At 66.4% G+C, this 18,187-nt stretch overlaps 1 protein-coding gene across 1 annotated transcript in view; it reads right to left on the bottom strand.

The window, feature by feature from the left end:
- GRIK4 (glutamate ionotropic receptor kainate type subunit 4) overlaps positions 1 to 18,187 on the bottom strand; it is a 213,570-nt gene that overhangs the window by 89,299 nt on the left and 106,084 nt on the right. Inside the window, 3 exon segments of the mRNA XM_004604757.2 lie at positions 1,886 to 2,051; positions 4,178 to 4,275; positions 12,090 to 12,254. Of these exon segments, the coding sequence (XP_004604814.2) occupies positions 1,886 to 2,051; positions 4,178 to 4,275; positions 12,090 to 12,254 (429 nt within the window).

Raw genomic sequence — 18,187 nt, 5'->3', positions numbered from 1 at the left:
CAGTGCTCCTGGCAGACAGGACCAGCCTGGGCGTCCGGGCTTTGCCTCGTGCCCGCCCTGGCCCGAGCCCCTCCTGGCTCCAGCACCTGCTACTCTCCGCCCTGGAATGCCTGGGGTGGGGGGCGGGGAGCCGGACATGGCAAAGGCATCCTGTGCTCCCACACCTCCGAGCTGACTCCCCCAGGCCCAGCAAGGGCGGGAGGAAGCTCAGCAGGCCCAGGCAGGGAACAGCCTCCCGGGGTGGGCGGGCTGGGGACAGACACCGTGCCCGCAGCCGCGTCCCTCTGGGCAGGCCTCCGGCTGTCCCATCACTGCAGCCAGAAGCTGCCACGGGGGGGGGGGGGGGGAGGGGAGGGGGATGGGGGGGCAGTGGCGTGGCCTGACCTTCTTGTCACACTGGGCTGAGCTGCGAAGATGCCGAGAGCAGTCTTGGGGCAGAGAGTCTGGCCCATCTGCCCGGCCCAGGGAAGTCCTGCTCTGGCCAGAGCCCAGCCCAATGGCCCCCGCTCCCAGGTGCTGCCCGGTCCCCAGGCAGGGTGTGGGATGAGGCGCTCACGGAACACTTATCCACACACACACACACACACACACACACACACACACACACACACACACACACACACACACACACACGTCTCCTCTGCAGCGTCAAGCAAGGGGGGGGCGGTCCTCTGCCAGAAGACAGAGGGCCCGCGTCCACGCTGCCCACAGGCAGTGGTCAGCCCCCACACGTGTCCCGTGGAGTCTACGATTTCCGTGACTCGCTGTTTGTGGTGGGGCTGCACCACACAGGCCGGGGTGCTGGGGCTGAGACCCCGCCCCTGCATGCAGCCTGTCACCCCGGCCGTGAGGTCCGGGGGCTGGGCAGCCAGCTCAGAGGGCCGGAAGGGGCCGACTCACAAGCACGAGCCCCCACCAAGCTCACCCCTGGTCCCACGTCCCCCTCTCCAGCCCTGCCAGGTGTAGTGACCTGTGTGCGCTGGATCAGGGCGTGTCCCTGAGCTGGACCGTCCAGCTTGTTTGAGGACTGTCAGTGGCCCCTGGTCTCCCAGAGCACTGCTGGGGGTGGTTCATAAGAGGTGTTGGGGGCTGCCAATACGGCCTAGTGTGTGGGCGTGTGAGGGGTAAAGGAGGAAAAAGCCCACGTTGTGGAGACGCCGCTACCGGATTGGCAGGCCAGCAGAGTGATCTGTTTGTGGACAAATGAGAGCTGGCCGTGGGCAGCCGGGGGCGGGGCCAGCTGGGGAGGGTGGTTCTGTGGCTGCAGGTGGGTGTCACGTGGGCAGAGCTGCAGGGAGCCAGGGAGGACGGGGAGCGACAGTGCCCCCCGCCCCTCTGCCAGCATGAGACCCGCTGTACGGACACCCAGGCCTGGCGCTCGGCACTGAGCCCCAACGGCAGCCCGCGGCCACCACCTGCCCAGTCACCTGTGCAGACACGGCTGCCACCTGGCGCCCTCGGAGACACAGATGTGCCGGGCAGTGCAGGGCTCACGCTCGCCAGACCTCATAAACACTAAATTCATGGCGCACGTGGAGGACTGGAGAAAACGCATTTGCAAAAGCTGCGTTTGAAAAAACCAACAGCAGAAACAGTCGCTTCACCAGAAATTGACCTTGGGCCTGGTTCCATCAGCGGCGCCCACTCTCCGGGGAGAGGGCTCTCCACCAGCCAACACAAACAGCCCGTTCTCACTCGCCCGCCCCCTCGGCCCCCTCTTCAGCTGAGCGGCTCCTTCACGGGGAGGCGGAAAACGTGGGAATTGGGCTTGCAGATGCGAGACCGCCTTGGCGCGAGCCGGTCCCCTGGAGCCCGGCTCCCTCCCCAGCCCTCTCCCTCTGGGCCCGGCCCACCTCCCCGGCCCCCCCCATGCCCCCCCCCTCACATTCTGCTTTGGCGCAGATGAGGCAGGCGGTGGTGCAGTTGAAGAAGCGGAGGATGCCGGCCACGGCCACGCTGATGTCCGTGTTGCTGGGGTGCAGGTTCAGCGTCGTGAACCTCTGGAACTGGAACTTGATGAACTCCTCGGGGGCCACTCTGAAGTGAGGGACCTGGCAGGGGCGAGAGGGGCAGCGGGGAGCATGGGGTGAGCGAAAGAGGGAGCAGCCGCCACACGGGAGGGGGGCAGGGGCTCCGCTCTGCCGGGCCGGGGAGCAAGGCGTGGGATGGGGCACGCCAGCGCGGGCACTCAGCTGGACAGGCACACGGCTGTGTGGCCAGGCCGGGCCCAGGGCACGTCTGCACGCGTGAGGCCTGGGCTGGATGCCTGGTGCTGCCTAGACACATGTTTGTCCTCATCACAGGTAACTCGGAGAGAGCAGAGTGGCGGCCGTGCCCTCCGACCCCGTTCACCCACACGCTCGCACACCTGTCCCAGGTAGACCCTGGGGCGGCTTCTTCCGGAGATGCGGATGGGGCGGGGGACGGCGCTGGTGATGCCCACCAGGGCGTCCTCTGGACAGTGCCAGCTTCCCGCCGCCTGTTTCTGACGTGCTGAGCGGCACCGACCCTTCCCCGGGAGAGAGATGAACAGGCTGGCGGCCGCCTTCCAGGAGGGCGGGCTACTAGGTGGGTCGGGACCCTCACCCTCTCTGACTTCGTCACTCTCACTCCCAAGGCTGCCTGGCGTCCCTGGGCCAATCGCAAACCCCCTCCTGCCCTCCACAAAGGCCGAGAGAGCGAGAGCGGGGCCCGGGCCTCGGGCAAGCACAGGGGCTAGAGGGCCGCGGGGAACCTTCCCAGGATGGTCACGGGCAGCCTCTGAGACCCGTGCATTCCCACACAGGCCTGGGCACCAGCCCCGGAGACTGAGCCCGAACCTGGAGCTTCTCCGTGGTGGCGGATGGGGATCCCAGGAGAACCCAGCAGGGAGCTTCCTGCACCTGCAAGATCAGCCCTGGGGGGGCGCCCTCGGGTGCAGGGGACACGTCATCCCAGCAGGGAGAAGCAGAGAAGGGGGGACCTGGGGAGGAGAGACCAAAGAGCAAAGCCAGTCTGCGCATGAGGGGGGGTCCTGTGGGGTCGGGGGGGGGGGCTTCCTGTGTGATGGGGTGGGGGTACTTCCTGTGGAGTCAGGGGGCTTCCTGTGGGGTCAGGGGGGCTTCCTGTGGGGTCAGGGGGCTTCCTGTGGGGTCAGGGGGCTTCCTGTGTGATGGGGGGGTGACTTCCTGTGGGGTCAGGGTGCTTCCTGTGGGGTCAGGGGGCTTCCTGTGTGATTGGGGGGGTGACTTCCTGTGGGGTCAGGGGGCTTCCTGTGGGGTCAGGGGGCTTCCTGTGGGGCCAGGGGGCTTCCTGTGGGGTGGTCCTGCTGCTAGGGCCTGCAGCCCACCGTCTCACAGGGGCACAATGGGCGTCTCCCCACCCCAGCAGCCCCGACTCGGCCCCTCGGGCCCTGAGACCCACAGAGCCATGGCAGGCAGGGGAAAGGCTGGGCAACGTGTGGGCAAAGGGGGCCGAGAGCCCACCCACGTGGGTTTGCGCCCGCTCTGCTGAGTGACCAGCGGCCAGTGCTCAGCCTCTGGGCGAGCAGGCCCTGAGCTCCTCGGCCCGTGCCCCTTCTCTGTTCTCCACGTCACGGAGCCTCAGGTCTGGTCTGTGCCCCGGGGAAGGGGCGTTGCTGGGGGTCCCCAGAAGAGCTTCTGCTGTGGCCACGCCCGCTGGCACCCCAGTTGGGACCAGGCAAGACCCAGAAAGGGTCTGTGTTGAGGGCCAGTGGCTGACCACCTCCCCAAGCCCCAGGACGAGCACGGGGAGCAGGGAGCAGTTCCGGGAGGGCGAGCAGGAAGCCCTGCGAGGAGGACTCTGGGACGGCGGGGCCGCGAGGGCTCTGGAACCGCCTGCGCCTCTTCCCCTGGAGCCTCCCTGCAGGCCGCACACGCCCCACGACCCCACAGGCCCCACACCCAGAGCTGGAGCCGCCCCTGCCCCCCTCCCCCGCCAACACCCGCCTGGCGAGTCAGACGTGCAGCCCCTCCTCCAGGGGACCCTGGGAGAGACCGGTCAGGGAGGACCCGGGGGTCCAGGAGCACCAGCCCCCAGCCCCAGGGAGGCCCAGCCCTGCCCCCCACAAGCCCGGGCCCTTCTTGCCCGTCCCCCTACTCCTTCCCCTCCCCCCACTCACCTCCTTCCCCCTCCCCTCTGCCCCCCCCACTCACCTCCCCCCTGCCCCCCTGCTCACCTCCTTCTCCCCGCAGATGTTGCTGATGATGGAGCTGGAGGCGGGGCTGGAGGAGGGCCCCAGGACAGCGACCACCCCCTTGGGGAGTATCTGACACACTGCGGGTGGGGGACAAACAGGATGCGTGTCAGAGGAGCCCCAGCGTGGTCGAGACCCCCAGTTTCCCCCCGTGCCCGTCTCCCCTGGCTCCGAGGACACAGGACACCATGGGGGACCGCGGGAGGCTCGGGTCCGAGACTGAGGCCAAGGCTGGACCCCACAGCCCCTGCCCTCAGACTGGACTCGGGGTTGTGCCCTGAGCCACAGAACGGCCGCCAGGGTGCCCTCGGTCAGCCCCCACCCGCTATCAGTCATGCAGAAAGACGGACAGACAGACAGGGCCAGGGGCAGCAGGCATGACCACGCAGAGGACAGTGGCCTGGCTGTGAGAGAGGAGGGTACATGGGAGGGCTGGGCGGGGGTCCCAGCTCTCACAGACACCCCCACCCTCCCGCCCAGCCCGGCAGGTGGCCTCCCGCTGTCCCTACGAGGCCAGGGGCTTTCCCAGCCCAGGTGTCACCTGGGGGCATGGAGCCCCTTCTCCAGGGCAGGGGTGGGACTGGGCAGAGGCCCGGCCAGGGAGGTGGACGCCGAGAGGCGGAGGGTTTCCAGACGCAAAGGCTGGGAGGAGAGAATCTGGGGTCCCTCGCAGGCCCAGGCTGCACCCGCAGAACAAGGGTCCCGCCGTGCCACACACCCCTCCCCCGATTCCCGGGGTGTGGGACTGCAGAGATGCCAAACGCACAGTGAAATCTGGACTTGTCCCCCGGGGACGCGTTTCTCCCAGGCTGGGAAACTGAGGGCACAGGGTAAGGCTTAGGAAAGCCACACCTGGCCCTGGGGTGCCTCCTCCGGGCTCGCTCCGAACCCCACACCTGGCAGGCGCCCTGAGAAGGGGTGCAGGCACGGGGCAGGCTCCAGGCTTCACCTCACCCCACCCCACACCGAGGGTGCCCCAGGAAGGACCCCCTCCCCCAGGCAGGTTCCAGCAGTGCTCCCTGTGCCCCTGTGGCATGCCTGAGGGCCGAGGGACAGAACCGTCCCCAAGGTTCTCCAAAGCTCCAGCTCTGTCCCCGGAAACCACCTCCAGGGCCTCAGCTGGTGAACTTCCTCCCCGCCAGGGGTGCGTCAGCACCGCAGAAGCTGCAGAAGCCGAGCCCCACAGAGGCCCGAGGAAGGTCAGAGACGCCCGAGCAGCCCCGGGGAGCAGAGGCCTGAAAGTGCGGACTGGCCGGAAGGGAGGAGTCGGCGTCTGAACCCTCCTACGGAGTGCGGCTCCCGTGCAGCACGGGGACCGCTGATGTGAGGACACGGAGAGAAGCATCTAGAACCACACAGAAACTACCACGAAGCTGAGGAGGGCTGGAAGGACGGCATGAAGGCCGCTGCCGCCGTGGGGGTCTGATTCTGGCCCCACCCCAGTGCGCTGCTGACTGACTTCACGCTGAGAGCAAGCTGGGGCGTCCGAGATGGTCACCCCACTGTGCGGAGGGAAACGCCTGAGAAACAGGAAGAGCAGAGCCTGAGTCCACAGCCTCGGGCTGACGTCCCTCTGTCCGGGCTGACGTCCCTCTGTCCGGGCTGACGTCCCCTGTCCGGGCTGACGTCCCTCTGTCTGGGCTGACGCCTCTCTGTCCGGGCTGACACCCCTCTGTCTGGGCTGACATCCCTCTGTCCAGGCTGACGTCCCTCTGTTCGGGCTGACGTCCCCTGTCCGGGCTGACGCCCCTCTGTCCAGACTGACGTCCCTCTGTCCGGGCTGACGTCCCCTGTCCAGGCTGACGTCCCTCCGTCCGGGCTGATGCCCCTCTGTCCGGGCTGACGTCCCCTGTCTGGGCTGACCTCCCCTCTGCCCCAGGCACAACTGGGGCTTCAGAGAGATGACTTTGGCCAGTTCCTTTCTAGAAAATCGTGTTCCCTTCATAATGTGGCAAGATAAAAAATGAAATGTTCTGATGGAAAAACCTTTCTCTGACAAGCACGTGAAACCCCGAGCACCTGAGCTCCACAGAGCCCCGCCCCAGCCCGAGGCCCTCCCCCCTCCCCTGCCCACCTCCTGCTCCCACCCCCTCCCCCCTCCCCCCCCCCCCACCCAACCAACTCTCCACACACTCTGCTATCTGTCTACACTGCCCCGGGGCGGTGGGGGGGGGGAGTCTGATCAGAGGCCAGTTGGGGGGCCAAGAGGAGACCCTCATTTTCTCTGACCCCAACAGAAACGTAGCATCCCCTTCTGGGCCAGAGGCAGCGGTCCAACCGGAGTGACTGGTGACTGGCCACGGACAGTCCCCCTGAGTGACTCCATCCCCACGGCAGCCCGGCGAACACCCTGTTCACGTCCATAATCACTTAGAAATTACACGAGGACCTGATGTCAGACCAGCTATTTAATGTATTAACAGAGCGCCACGTGAATTAATACAGGGCTGTTAAAATAGTTTAACTACATTTCCATGTAATTGGTTTCCTTGGTCATCCTGTTTCATTTTATTCATTTAGGAAAAGGCTCGTGCAGGGCCGGAGAGATAGGACAGGGGGAGGGCGCTTGCCTTACATGTGGCTGACGCAGGTTCGACCCCTGCCACCCTGTATGGTCCCCGGAGCACTGCCAGAAGTCATCCCGAGGCACAGAGCCAGGAGGTAGCCCCGAGCAAACAAAGTCGGGTGTGGCCCCCCAAACAAACAAAAAGTCTAAAATGTTCATTAGACACTCCCCCCCGCCCCCCCACCGTGAGTGGTTCTCAAGCTTTTCACACCTGCAGACTGGTGAAAATAGGAGAAATATTTCTGCGGACTGCTCAGGCAGAAATAAAAAGCATTACTTACATTATCGCACACATAAATGTCTGCAGTATTTATAGCAGGGCCACTACAATGGTCCCGGTACACCCTGGTAAAGCTGTGATAATTTTGCAGAGTCTGGCAGAAAGTTTCCGGCGACCAGCTCCCGTCTGTGGCTAAGCGGCTGTGAACCACCACCACAGCCTTCGCCCAGGCCTGCTTCTGACCTCTGCACCTGCAGACTCCTACCCACCCTCCAGCACCCGTTCTCTGCGTGCCCCTCAGCAGGAAAACCCCCCTCTTCCTCACTCTGTCTGCAGGACGCACTGGCGGCGTCCCTGTTACTCTCCGGCCGCCCAAGAGGGTCAGTGTCCAGAGCCTCGCGATGCTGGCCAGCATCCGCCCCGAGCACCTCACTGTGCAAGGCCACGCAGAAGCTTCTCCCACGAGAGACTCTTACAGAGAGTCACAAGCCCCCACGCCCAGAGCCAGAGTCCCAGAGGCTCTCGGACTGATGGGTCCCACTCAGGGTGGGAGGAAATCCAAACACACAAATGTAATGCTGCACAATGAGAGAATCTGAATGGATGGTGGGGGGAGAGTCCTTCTGTGGCTGAATGAACGTGTATGTATCTGAGGTACTCCTGTGTGACTCTCTGAACAGAAGTGTGTGTGTGTGTGAGTGTGTGTCTGAACGTGTGTGTGAATGGATGTGTTATTTTCCCTTGTGTGACCATCTGAACGGAAGTGTGTGTGTGTTGTTGTTATGTGACTATCTGAAGTGTGCATGTGCGGTATTCCTGTGTGATTATCAAATAGAAGTGTGTGTGTGTTATTCTTGTGTGACTGTCTGAATGGAAGTGTGTGTGTGTGTGCCTGTGATATTCTTGTGTGGCTATCTGAATGGAAGCGTGTGTGTGTGTGTGTGTGTGTGTGTATGTTTGTGTGGCGTTCTTGTGTGACTATCTGGAGTGTGCATATGCGGTATTCTTGTGTGACTGTCTGGACGGAAGCGTGTCTCAGGTCCCGTGTGCCTGCGTGTAGATGTCTTGTGTATGTAAATGTGAACTTGGCTCCGGCCCCTCTGCAGATCCTGCTGAATGCAGCAGTAGGTGCCGCGGGGACTTCTCCATATGTGGAAAGTTCTGGATTCTAAGAGCCTCTGGCCACTAGCACTTGTGTCCCTGTCTCCATTTTCCTCTCTGGACTGGAACCCTGGAGGGCAGTGGTCAGATCTGGTGGAGTGCTGGCATAAGGACTCACTCCGCAAGTGCTCTGTCAACAGAACAGAAATGACTGTAAATGAGCCCAGTGACAGTGGGGACCATCGTCCCTGCGGCCGTGGCCGGGGCTGTCTGGGAATCTGGACACAGGCCTTCTGCGTCCTTCGGGGGTGGCCATTTCCACGGGGCGTGTCTGTGAGCACCTCCAGGAGGCTGTGGGTCTGTCTGTGTGAGGGGCAGACGGAGGGAGGCACCTTCCTCCCTGCTCCCAGGGAGCTGGGCTGGGAGTGACGTCGCCATGACAACCCAGTTTTCCAGCCTGCCGAGAGGCTGGAAGGCGAGTGAGTGTCGGAGCCGCTGCCAGGCGATGCCCCCCACGCCTTGGGGCTCAGCCCCTCCCGTGCCGGTCGGGCTGGACGCAGCCGCCTTCCCCCCCCACTCCTGTCCTCCCAGGGAGGTGGTCTGGCTGTGGCATGGGGGCTCCTGGGCAGCAGCTCTGTGGGGCGGAGGGTGCGGCTGGCCCCGGCGGGTCTCCGAGCCCGTGGGCCCACGGCCAGCCGCGGGGACCTGGACCTGAGTGGGAGCAGGCGGGCAGGGAAGACGAGGCGGCCTTCACGTCCAGCTGCTCCCGGCACTGCGGCCTGCGGGGGGCAGGAGGGCCAGGTCTGGGCCAGCGGCTCCGCCCGCCCCATCCCCGGCACAGCCCGGCCAGCCAGGAGCGGGCCCAGAAGCGGCCTCGCTCCAGCTGGACGCCGGGCTCCACGGCGCTGGGGTCGGAGCACTGCAACCCCCAGCCGGGCGGGAACAGTCCCCAGCCTCCCGCAAGCAGGCGACGTGCCGTACCCACCCTCCAGCACTGGAACCCCACTGCGCCCCCCACGGGCACCATGGCCCTCTACCGCCCCTCCACTTCCACTGTCTGCAGCCCCCGTCCGCCTCACCAGCCCCGCGCCCGGCCCCCGGGACCCGGGACATGGCAGATTCACGTGGCCCCTGGTGGCCAGCGAAGGGCCCCGAGGCCTGGGCGAGAAAGTAGGACAAGAAGCCCCTCGGCAGGAGCCCCAGCCCGAGCCACACACCCTGCACCCACCCATACCCCTCCATCCCGGCCCCCACACCCGGCCCTCCCCGAGCCCCTTTCTTCTCTCCACTCGTCCCACAGCCCAGGCCCATCCCTGGGGCCTCCTCTGCGCCCCACCTGCCCCGGGCCCCGCCCCGACCCGCACCAGCCCCGAGAAGGGTGACTCTGAGCTTTCACTGCCTCCCAGGAGGAGAAGGGCTTGCCTCAGTCTCCCCACCTGCACAGGAGAAGGTCAGACCAGGTGGTTTCTGGGGGCTGTAACTTAGGGTGCAGGCGGGATGCAGGCAGGATGTTCAGAGCTGGGGGTTTAGGGGGGCGGCCGCTGCCTCTCCCTCCTTCCCCTGGCTCATTCACGGGACTGGGGGGGGGAGGCCAGCCCTCCCCCAGGAGGCGCCAAGTCACAAGGAGTGTGTGCGTGTGTGTCTGTGTGTGTGCGTGTGTGCATGTGTGTATACGTGTATGTGTGTGTGCATGTGTGCGTATGTGTGCATGTGTGCGTATGTGTGCATGTGTGCATATGTGTGCATGTGTGTGCATGTGTGTATGTGTGTCTGCGTGTGTGTGCTTGTGTGAGCGCATGTGTATGTGTCTGCTTGTGTGTGTGCTTGTGTGTGTATGTGAGTCTGCATGTGTGTCTGCATGTGTGTGTGTGTTGGTGGTCAGACCCAGGGCCCCGGCGTGGTGCTGGCGGCAAGGCTGGGCCGAGGCTCCTGCCTCCAGTTGGGCAGTAAATTAAACTGCAAACAGGCTCTGGCAGCAGCGGGCACTGCGCCTCGGGGTGTCTGGGCGAGAGAGGGTGGGTGCTCAGTTAAGCTCTGACACCGCGGCTCAAGGGGGGGGAGGGGGGCCCAGCGCCCTGTGGGGAGCAGCCGTGAGGGCGAGGACCAAGGGCAGGCGAGGTGTGGGGCTCTCGGGGCTGGGCCTGCCTCTGCTTTCGGGGCAACACGCGGCCCACCAGGGCAGAGCCGGAGAAGGAGGGGCGGGCGATTCAGGGAAGGGACGGACGGAGAAGGTGGCGCGGCAATGCCTGGGGGGGCGGGGGCGGAGAAGGTGGCGCCCTCACTGACCCCTCAGGACGGCCCTGGCCGCCCCTGCTTGCTCCTCACCGCTGCCGAGGGGGAAGGGCACGTGCCCCTGCCAGCACCTGGCTCGCGGCAGTGTCTGGGCAGCTGCACTCACCGCCCTGAATTCTGCACTAGCCGCTGTCCTGGGGACCCCTGTGTCCGCGTTCAGGGGGTCCTGGGACGTGCCAGAGGAGGCCCAGTGCGTGCAGGGCTGGTCCCCATCGGGGTCGGGGCTCTGCTTTCCAACCACGGGCAGCGGCCGAGGCTCGAGGTGTTCCGTGAAGCAGGACCCCAGCCCAGGACCCGGCAGGGGGGCTTGGGGGGGCCGGCTACGGAGGCCGGGGACCCAGAGAGGACCAAGTAGCTTTGCCGGGGGGGGGGGCAGGTATTGTGTTAGGCCACACCTGGCAGTGCTCAGGGCTCCCTCCGGGCTCTCACTCGGGGGTCACTGCTGGCAGGGGGGTCAAGTCCCCGAGAGCTGCGCCTGAGGCAAATGCCGGCCACTGTGCTCTCTGCAGCCCTTGAGGGGTTTGGTTTGGTTTGTATTTAAAGATGCCACTTTCAGTGAGATGCGGCCCGTGGGACGGCCTGGCGGGCTGGGGGGCCCACACGCCTCCTGGCCCTGCTCACCCACCCGCTGGGGGGCAGGAATGGGGGGGGCCTGTGCAGGCCCCAGGGCCCCCGCCCGAGCCCACCCCCTCCGAGGGCATTCTGTGGCAATGCCAGGCCCTGGCCAGCAGGGGCAGCGTGGAGCAGGGCAGGTGCTGCTCCTCCGGGAGCCCCCTCCCCGCCCAAGGCCTACAGGTGCAAAGCCACCGGCTGCAGGGGGCCCTGACGGTGGCCTGAGAAGTGGACGGGGCCAGGCAGTGGACCGCCTCCCGCTGCCCACCAGTGTGCGGACGTCAGCCAGGCGGGTGGAGAAGGCGCGAGTCTGGAGCGGGATGCTCCCGAGCCCCCGGCTAGGGCCTGAGTGTCCTCTGGAAGGTGGGGGAGGGGGTCGCCCCGACCTCTCATGCTGGGCTGGGGGTGGGGAGAGGCCCGGGGTGCAGAGCCAGGCTGGAGCTGGAACCCGCGGGCGCCACCCCAGCCCCGGCAGCCAGACGAGGAAACTGGGTCCAGCAGGAAGAGGGAAACCGAGGTCCAACAGGAAGAGGGCTCTGTCCCAGGGGGCCCCCGGGGCCTGCGGTTTCCACCCACAGCCCAGCCCTGGGTGTGAGGAAGGGCCCAGCAGCGCCCCTGGGCTGCCCCAGCACACGCAGGCACCCTTTATGGTGGCAACAGGAAGGCTCTGAGCAGGGGGTGTGTGGGGGAGGGCCAGAGAGCCAGGGCAGGGGGAGGGCGACACCTTGCCACCGGCTGGCACGGGTCAGAGGCCTGGGACCCCAGAGGGGTCCGCCTGAGCACTGCTGGGCGCGGCCCTGTAAGCACAGCACAGAGAGGGCGCCCGCTGTGCCGCAGAGACACCCCCCACGGGCGGGGCAACCCACCGAGCTCCATCCTGGCACCCCAGAAGGTCCCCAGAGCCCACCGGGAGGGAGCCCGGACCCCTGCTGTTCAGGCCCCCAGGCCAAGTCACAGGTGTGGGGGAGGGGACGAAGCCGCTCCCTCCCTCTACTGGCCCCCAGACCCAGGAGGTGACAGGCCCCTCCAGAGCCGCCCCGCCCCTCCGTGCTGGTCCCTCGGTCCCGGCCCTCGGGAGAGGTGGCCCGGCCCGCGCTACCTACTGGTCTCTGCCGTTTCGTACTCGCTGTCTCGGAGGAGCTCGAAGATGTCCACCTCGACCTTGGCCTTGCCCAGCCTCTCGGGGGCGCGGTTGATGCGGTTCTTGGCCAGCGTGATGGACAGCCGCTCCCCCCGGCTGCACTCCATGGGGTCGTCCAGGATGGCAGCTGTGGGCGGCAAGCAGAGGGGGCCGGTGAGTCTCTGCCCATCTCGGCGTGCCGGGGGCCGCGCTGGAGCCCCGACTCCAGGGTGGAGAGCCAGCCCGGGGCTTCTCTGATGCCGGAGCGCCAGGGGTCCTCTGGGCGTGAGACCACGCACCCAGGCTAACGGCTCCAGGAGGCCCGGCCGACAGGTGCTCAGCAGTTGTGCGTGAAGAGAGCAAGCCGTGTGCAAAAAAAGTGAGCCGTGTGCAAAGGAAGCAAATCATAGGCAGAAGCGAGCCGTGCGCAGAGGAAGAAGGTCGTGTGCAAAGGAAGAGAGCTGTGTGCAACGGAAAAAGCAATGGGGGCTGTCTTTGAAAGTGGCCCCCTGAGCTGGGGAGATTCTCTCCTGGAAGAGACCGAGAGGGCCCAAGGCGCCCGCCTGAGCGATGCCCAGGCTCGGACACCGGGAGCCAGGCCGCCTCAGGGGCTAATTCTCTCTCTGCACCAATCTTTCCCTGCCTGGACGTTCGGACAGTGAGACCGGGGCTGGCAGGGGGAGTTGGTGAGAGCAGGCGGCTGGCCCGTCACGCAAAGGGGTGGCCGTCCGGATGGCGAGAGGGCGGGTGGGGCCCGTGCTCTGGGACAGCACAGGATTCGGCTTGCGGCATCGCAGACTGGGGGGTCTGCCTCCACACCCCCCCCCAGCCACGGGGCCTGTTTCTCCACTGGCTGAGGAGGACAGAGACAGCGTCACGGCTGCCGCAAAGGGCCCGTGAGCCGCGTGGGCAGGGCCTGGCGCCGTGGACACTGTACCGGGAGCAGGACGGAGCCCGGGATCTGCTCTTAGAGGAAGAAGTGAACCAAGAGTCGACGCAGGGCACAACGACTCCCCGTTTACTCCCCGCGCCCAGGGAGGAAGGGCCCCGTCCACGGGCTGGGCAGTGGGGGACAGACACTCGGGAGACTGGCCGGAGAGAGGGCACAGCCCGCGGCTGACCCCGGCCCGAGCCTCAGCACCACCAGGAATGACCCCCAGCACCCCCAGGCGGGGGCACGCAGGGACGCAGACACGCCCTGACAGGGACGGACCACCGAGCTGTGCGGGGAGGAGCCGCCTGCAGCTGCCCGTGTCACCAGGGGTCCACGGGAGGGAACCAGGGACAGGAAGCGGGTCAGCGAGTACCTCGGGGCGATGGGAGCATGGGGGGCGGGTGATAATCCCTCCAGTGCTTCTTCGGGAAAGGCGAGGGTCCCTGCGCTGGCGTCTGGGGCCTGCAGGGCCAGAGGGTGTGGGCCGGCCGCCCGGGGGTTGCCGGGCCTCGGGGCCCCGGGCCGGGAGGCAGCACTCCAGCGCTCCGCGAGCTCCCTGGGGCCTGTTCCTGGTGATGAAAGGCCAGGACGGATGGGCGCGACGAGGCACCCTCCATAAATACACCAACAACACTAAATCGTGTCTTTAAATGGGCAAACCGTGTGGCATTTGAATTATATTTCAATAAAACTGTTCCAGGAGGAAAGAGTATCAAGCTCATGTTTCGGAAGTCAGAGCTCGGCGGGGCGGGCTGGGAGCAGGGCTCCCGGGGGGCCGCGGGCGGGGTGGACAGAGGGCCGCAAGCACCCGCCCTCCAGCAATCACCCCCGAGCCTCCCGGGCCACACTGCCAGACGAGACCAGACGAGAGTTCGCAGACCCGGTGACGGGGGCTGACCCCACTGCTGCTTTGAGGAACGGAGCGTCCGCGGTTGGGAACGTGCCGGGCGCCACGGCGTGTGCTGGTGCCCAGGAAGCAGAGGGGGCTGGGCGGGGCCCGAGCAGCCGCCACACCCGGAGGGCCCAGCCACGCAGGGGTAGCCAGGGAACCGCAGTGACAGAGCCCGGGCCCCTCCTCGTGGCCCCCAGAGGTGAGTCCGGCGAAGCTGACTCGGGTGTAGAAGACTGGACACGGGGAGGGCAGGGAGGGGTGGGTGTGAGGGGCGGGGCGGCCCTCGGGGGTGCTCCAACAGGCTTCGGGAGGCAGCCGAGGGGTCCTGCCGGCCGCCCCTGTGTCTGGGGCCCCGAGTGAAGCCCCTGCCCCAGCCTGCCCTTCCCTGGCAAGTGGGCCAGTGCCCCCGGGTCTGCCAGCAGAGTCTGAACCGGAACCACCTGGCACTGCCCTCCCCGCTGCAGACGTACTCAGAAGACACAGCCCTCAGACTGCGTCCTCACCACAGCACCCCCGCCTGGCACCAGATCCCCCCTCCCCTCTCCTCTCCCCCACCCCTCTCCCCTCCCCTTCCCTCTCCCTTCTCCCTCCCCTCCCCTCTCCCTTCTCCCTCCCCTCCCCTCTCCCCTTCCCCTCCCCTCTCTCCCTCCCTTCCCCTCTCCCTTTTCTCCTCTCCCCTCCCCTCCCTCTCCCTCCCCTCCCCACTCCCCCTTCCCTCCCCACTCCTCTCCCCTCACCTCTCCTCTCCCCCCTCACCTCTCCTCTATCCCTCACCTTTCCCTCTCTCCTTCCCTCTCTCTCCCCCTCCCTCTCTCCCCTCCCTCTCTCCCCCTCTCTCCCCCTCCCTCCTTCTCCCTCTCTTTGAATCTCCCTCCCTCTGTTTTCCTCTCACCTCTCCCCCTCCCTCCCTCTCTCTCTCTCTTCTCTTCTCTCTCCTCCCCTCCCTCCTCCTCTCTTCTGCTCCCTCTCCCTCCCTCCCTTGCGTCCTGCTCATCCTCTCTGCTGTCTACCCGCTGCCACCTGAAACACACACATGACCCACAGCCACATGCACACACGTGCACACAGAGGCGCATGCGGGCCTGAGCTGTGGTGTGTCGTGGCGGCAGACTCTCTCACGCTCTTCTCGCTCCCTCTGCTCACGGACCTCGCACTCAGCATGAGCCCTTCGCTCGGACACCTCCTCCTGGAAGCCCCCGCTGCGCCCAGCCTGTGCAGTCAGAGAACGCCTGGCCCTCCCCAGCATGTCACGGTCAGCCCTGCCCGGCCCCCTGAGTCTGTGCCAGCTCCTCGTTCCCCCTTAAAAGATACTCGCTGACCTTTGCGACGTGGTCCTGAAGAAGCAGGGCCCCCACCCGGCCCTGGCGCTGGAGCGGGGAGAAGAAATGCCTGCCCCACCCCGCCCCCCGCCGGGGAGACCCCGAGAGCGAGACAGGACTGCGGCCACAGCCCCCCACACACTGCCCGTGCAGGGCAGCGGGATGGTCCGAGTGGAGGCAGAGCAGCGCCCACAGTCGGGGCAGACGGTGTGACCCGCAGACAGACACGCTGCCGCTCTCAGGCGGAAGGACAGGCCGCAGGAGAACGTCGTGCACGGAGGGGGGGATCCGGGGATGGAAAGACCCCGACAGTCGCCGAGACGAGACCCCCCACTTTCCCAGACGGGCAGGAGAGCCGCGGACACTCGAGCCAAGGAGTGGCCCAGGCACGATGCCCACGGTCCTCGGGACCCACGGCGAGGCCGGCCGCCCGCCAGGACGCCCAGTGTCCCGGGACGAAGGCAGAGGGGCGGGCGGAGATGGCCAGGGCTCACGGCTGAGTGGGAAGCGGGGAGAGCTGCACGAGGGCTGGACGACAGCCCCCGGACTCTGCCGCTCAAGCAAGCAAAGGGCGACGGTGCGCCAGTGCTCCTCCGGGTGCAGGGCTGGGCCAAGCCGGCCAGGGAGATCACAGACCCCCGGGAAGCTGAGTCGGGCCACGGGCCTTCCTGCACGCGGCCGTGATGGTGGCGGCGGTGTCCCTGGCACGCACACAACCCCCGGCCGTTTACTCGGAAACCTGTGTGGGTTCTTGATCCGGAGCTGATCTCACCAAAACGCCTTTCGGGGGGGGGGGCGGGGGGAAATCACGATTTCATGATTTTTCTGACTTCCTCCTCTCCTCTCTCTCCTCTCCTCTCTCTCCTCTTCTCCCTCTCCTCTCCTCCTCCTCCTCCTCCTCCCCTCCCCTCCCCTCCTCTCCTAGCAAGCGAAGCCCCGCCAACTGTGTTTTATACCGACCCCCCCCCAACCTTCCTCTCCACCTGGAAGCTCTGCCAGGGGCCGCCTTACTGCCCCGAGCCCTGTCCAGGGTCCTGAAGCCCGCGTCGGCCTGCGACGGGCCCTGCTCCCGCCCTGGGATCTGACACGGAGGCCAGAGGAGAGTCCGATCTTCACCCTGCCCTCCTTCGCCCCAGGCCTCCTCCCAGCCCACGGTCAGGGCACCCCGCCCCTCTGCACGGAACCCCCCGCTCCGACACTGGCTCTCTGCCAGCCAGCAGCCCTGGCAGGGAACCCTAAAACCCCCAGTCGCTTCCACTTGCAGGGTCTTTCTTTATTCTGGAGGGGGAGTTGGGGGCACACGTGGCAGTGCTCGGGAGTCAGTGCTCGGGGAATGAGGGCACCCGAAGCTTCCACACGCCAAGGTTAGCCCACACCATCCCCAGGCGCCTGACACTCGCTGCACCGCCAGAGAGGTGCCCACCTCCCAGCCCGGGCAGCTCCGTCCCCTCCCGCCCGCCCACCTCTCCCCAGCGGTGACCCTCAGCCGTTCCTGCTCCCCCCTGCCCCCGTCTATCCTTCCCCACAGCAGGGATGCCTCCACTGCCCCCACAGCCTGCCCGTGTCTTCCCCCTCATGTCCCACCCGAGCCCCTGAGCCCTGGTCCCGTGGGACTCACTAGCGCGGCCACTCTGCCGCCTGCTCCCAGGGGCCTCTCAGGGCAGCCTCTGCTTTCCTGCCTGTCTCCGAGGCCCTGCGCGCCCGCAGCACACAGCGGGAAACGGGGCTGCTCCTGCGGTCAGCACGGCCGGGGCCAGGGTGAGGAGCAAACCCACAAAGCACCATGTCGCTCGGAGAATGCCGCCCTGGTGCTCCCGCTGCCCCCGGCCCAGTGCAGCCCCACGGCAATGGGTGGTGCCAGTCGGGCAGCCCTGCCCTCTCCCAGCCCCCGCCCTGCCCTTCCCGCTGGCCGACTGGGCGGGCCTTTGTCCAGGCTCCCCTCCCCTCCCAGTACCCTCCGTGAGCCACGCCCCGGGCATGCTGGGAGAAGGGAAGGGGGTGCACGCTCACAGGGTCCGAGCAGGAGGTGGCCACGCAGGCAAAGCCACCACCTCCCAGGGTGGGTGACGAAGGCAGTGACAGTCGGGAGCCTCCAATGCCCGCCCCAGGGCACCCCGAGGGCCAGCCTCAGCCTTGCTCTTCGGGGTCCCGGTGTGTTCCCGGAGTGCAGAGCAGTGGCGGGGGGGGGGAGTAGGAGGGGTGAGTGCTGGCAGAACGCGGGGGCCTGGGAGCCGCAAACACTCACCTCGGGACGAACAGCAGACGATGCTGCTGCCATCTGCCACCGGAATGAAAAGCTCGTAAATTTAATTCAGTCCGGACCAGGCAATTACCCACTTTAAAAATTAAGGGCTGAGACCGTAAACCCGCTCAACGTCAGGCCTTCCTGCAGGGCAGGTGGAGGAGAGGGCAGGGAGGGAGGAAGGGTGAAGACGAAGGCCTGGGAGCGGAGGTGCGGGGGGAACCCAGGACTGGGGGGCAGCAGGGCTGGGTCTGTGGGGCCCCCGCCGGGCACAGACTCCAGCATCAGACGCCAGGGTGCGGAGTGGGGAGCGTGCAGGGGAGAGGCGCTTGCCCTGCATATGGCCGACCGGGTGCTATTCCCACACGGCGCACAGTCCCCCATACACTGCCGGGAGTGATCCTTGGGCCCTGCCGGGCGTGGCCCCTCCAAAATAAAAAATAAATCCGAGACTAGCAAGGGAGAGTATGAGGCAGACACTGAGTGAGCAAAAGAGAGACAGACAGACAGACAGGGATGGAGAAAGGGACACAGCGAGAGTGTGAGACAGAGAGAGGGAGCAGGGAGAGCCAGACAGAGCAAGGACTGGGGGAGGGGGCAGAGAAAGAGGGAGGGGGGGAGGGAGGGGGGGAGGGAGGAGGGCGGGCTCGTTCCCCGGCATGCCCAGGCTCTCGGGTTCTCTGAGACTTTGCCC

The sequence above is a fragment of the Sorex araneus genome, chromosome 3 (assembly GCF_027595985.1).
Source record: "Sorex araneus isolate mSorAra2 chromosome 3, mSorAra2.pri, whole genome shotgun sequence".
Lineage (NCBI taxonomy): Eukaryota > Metazoa > Chordata > Mammalia > Eulipotyphla > Soricidae > Sorex > Sorex araneus.
Note: the sequence above shows the minus strand (reverse complement) of the source record. Positions and strands in the feature narration are given on the sequence as shown.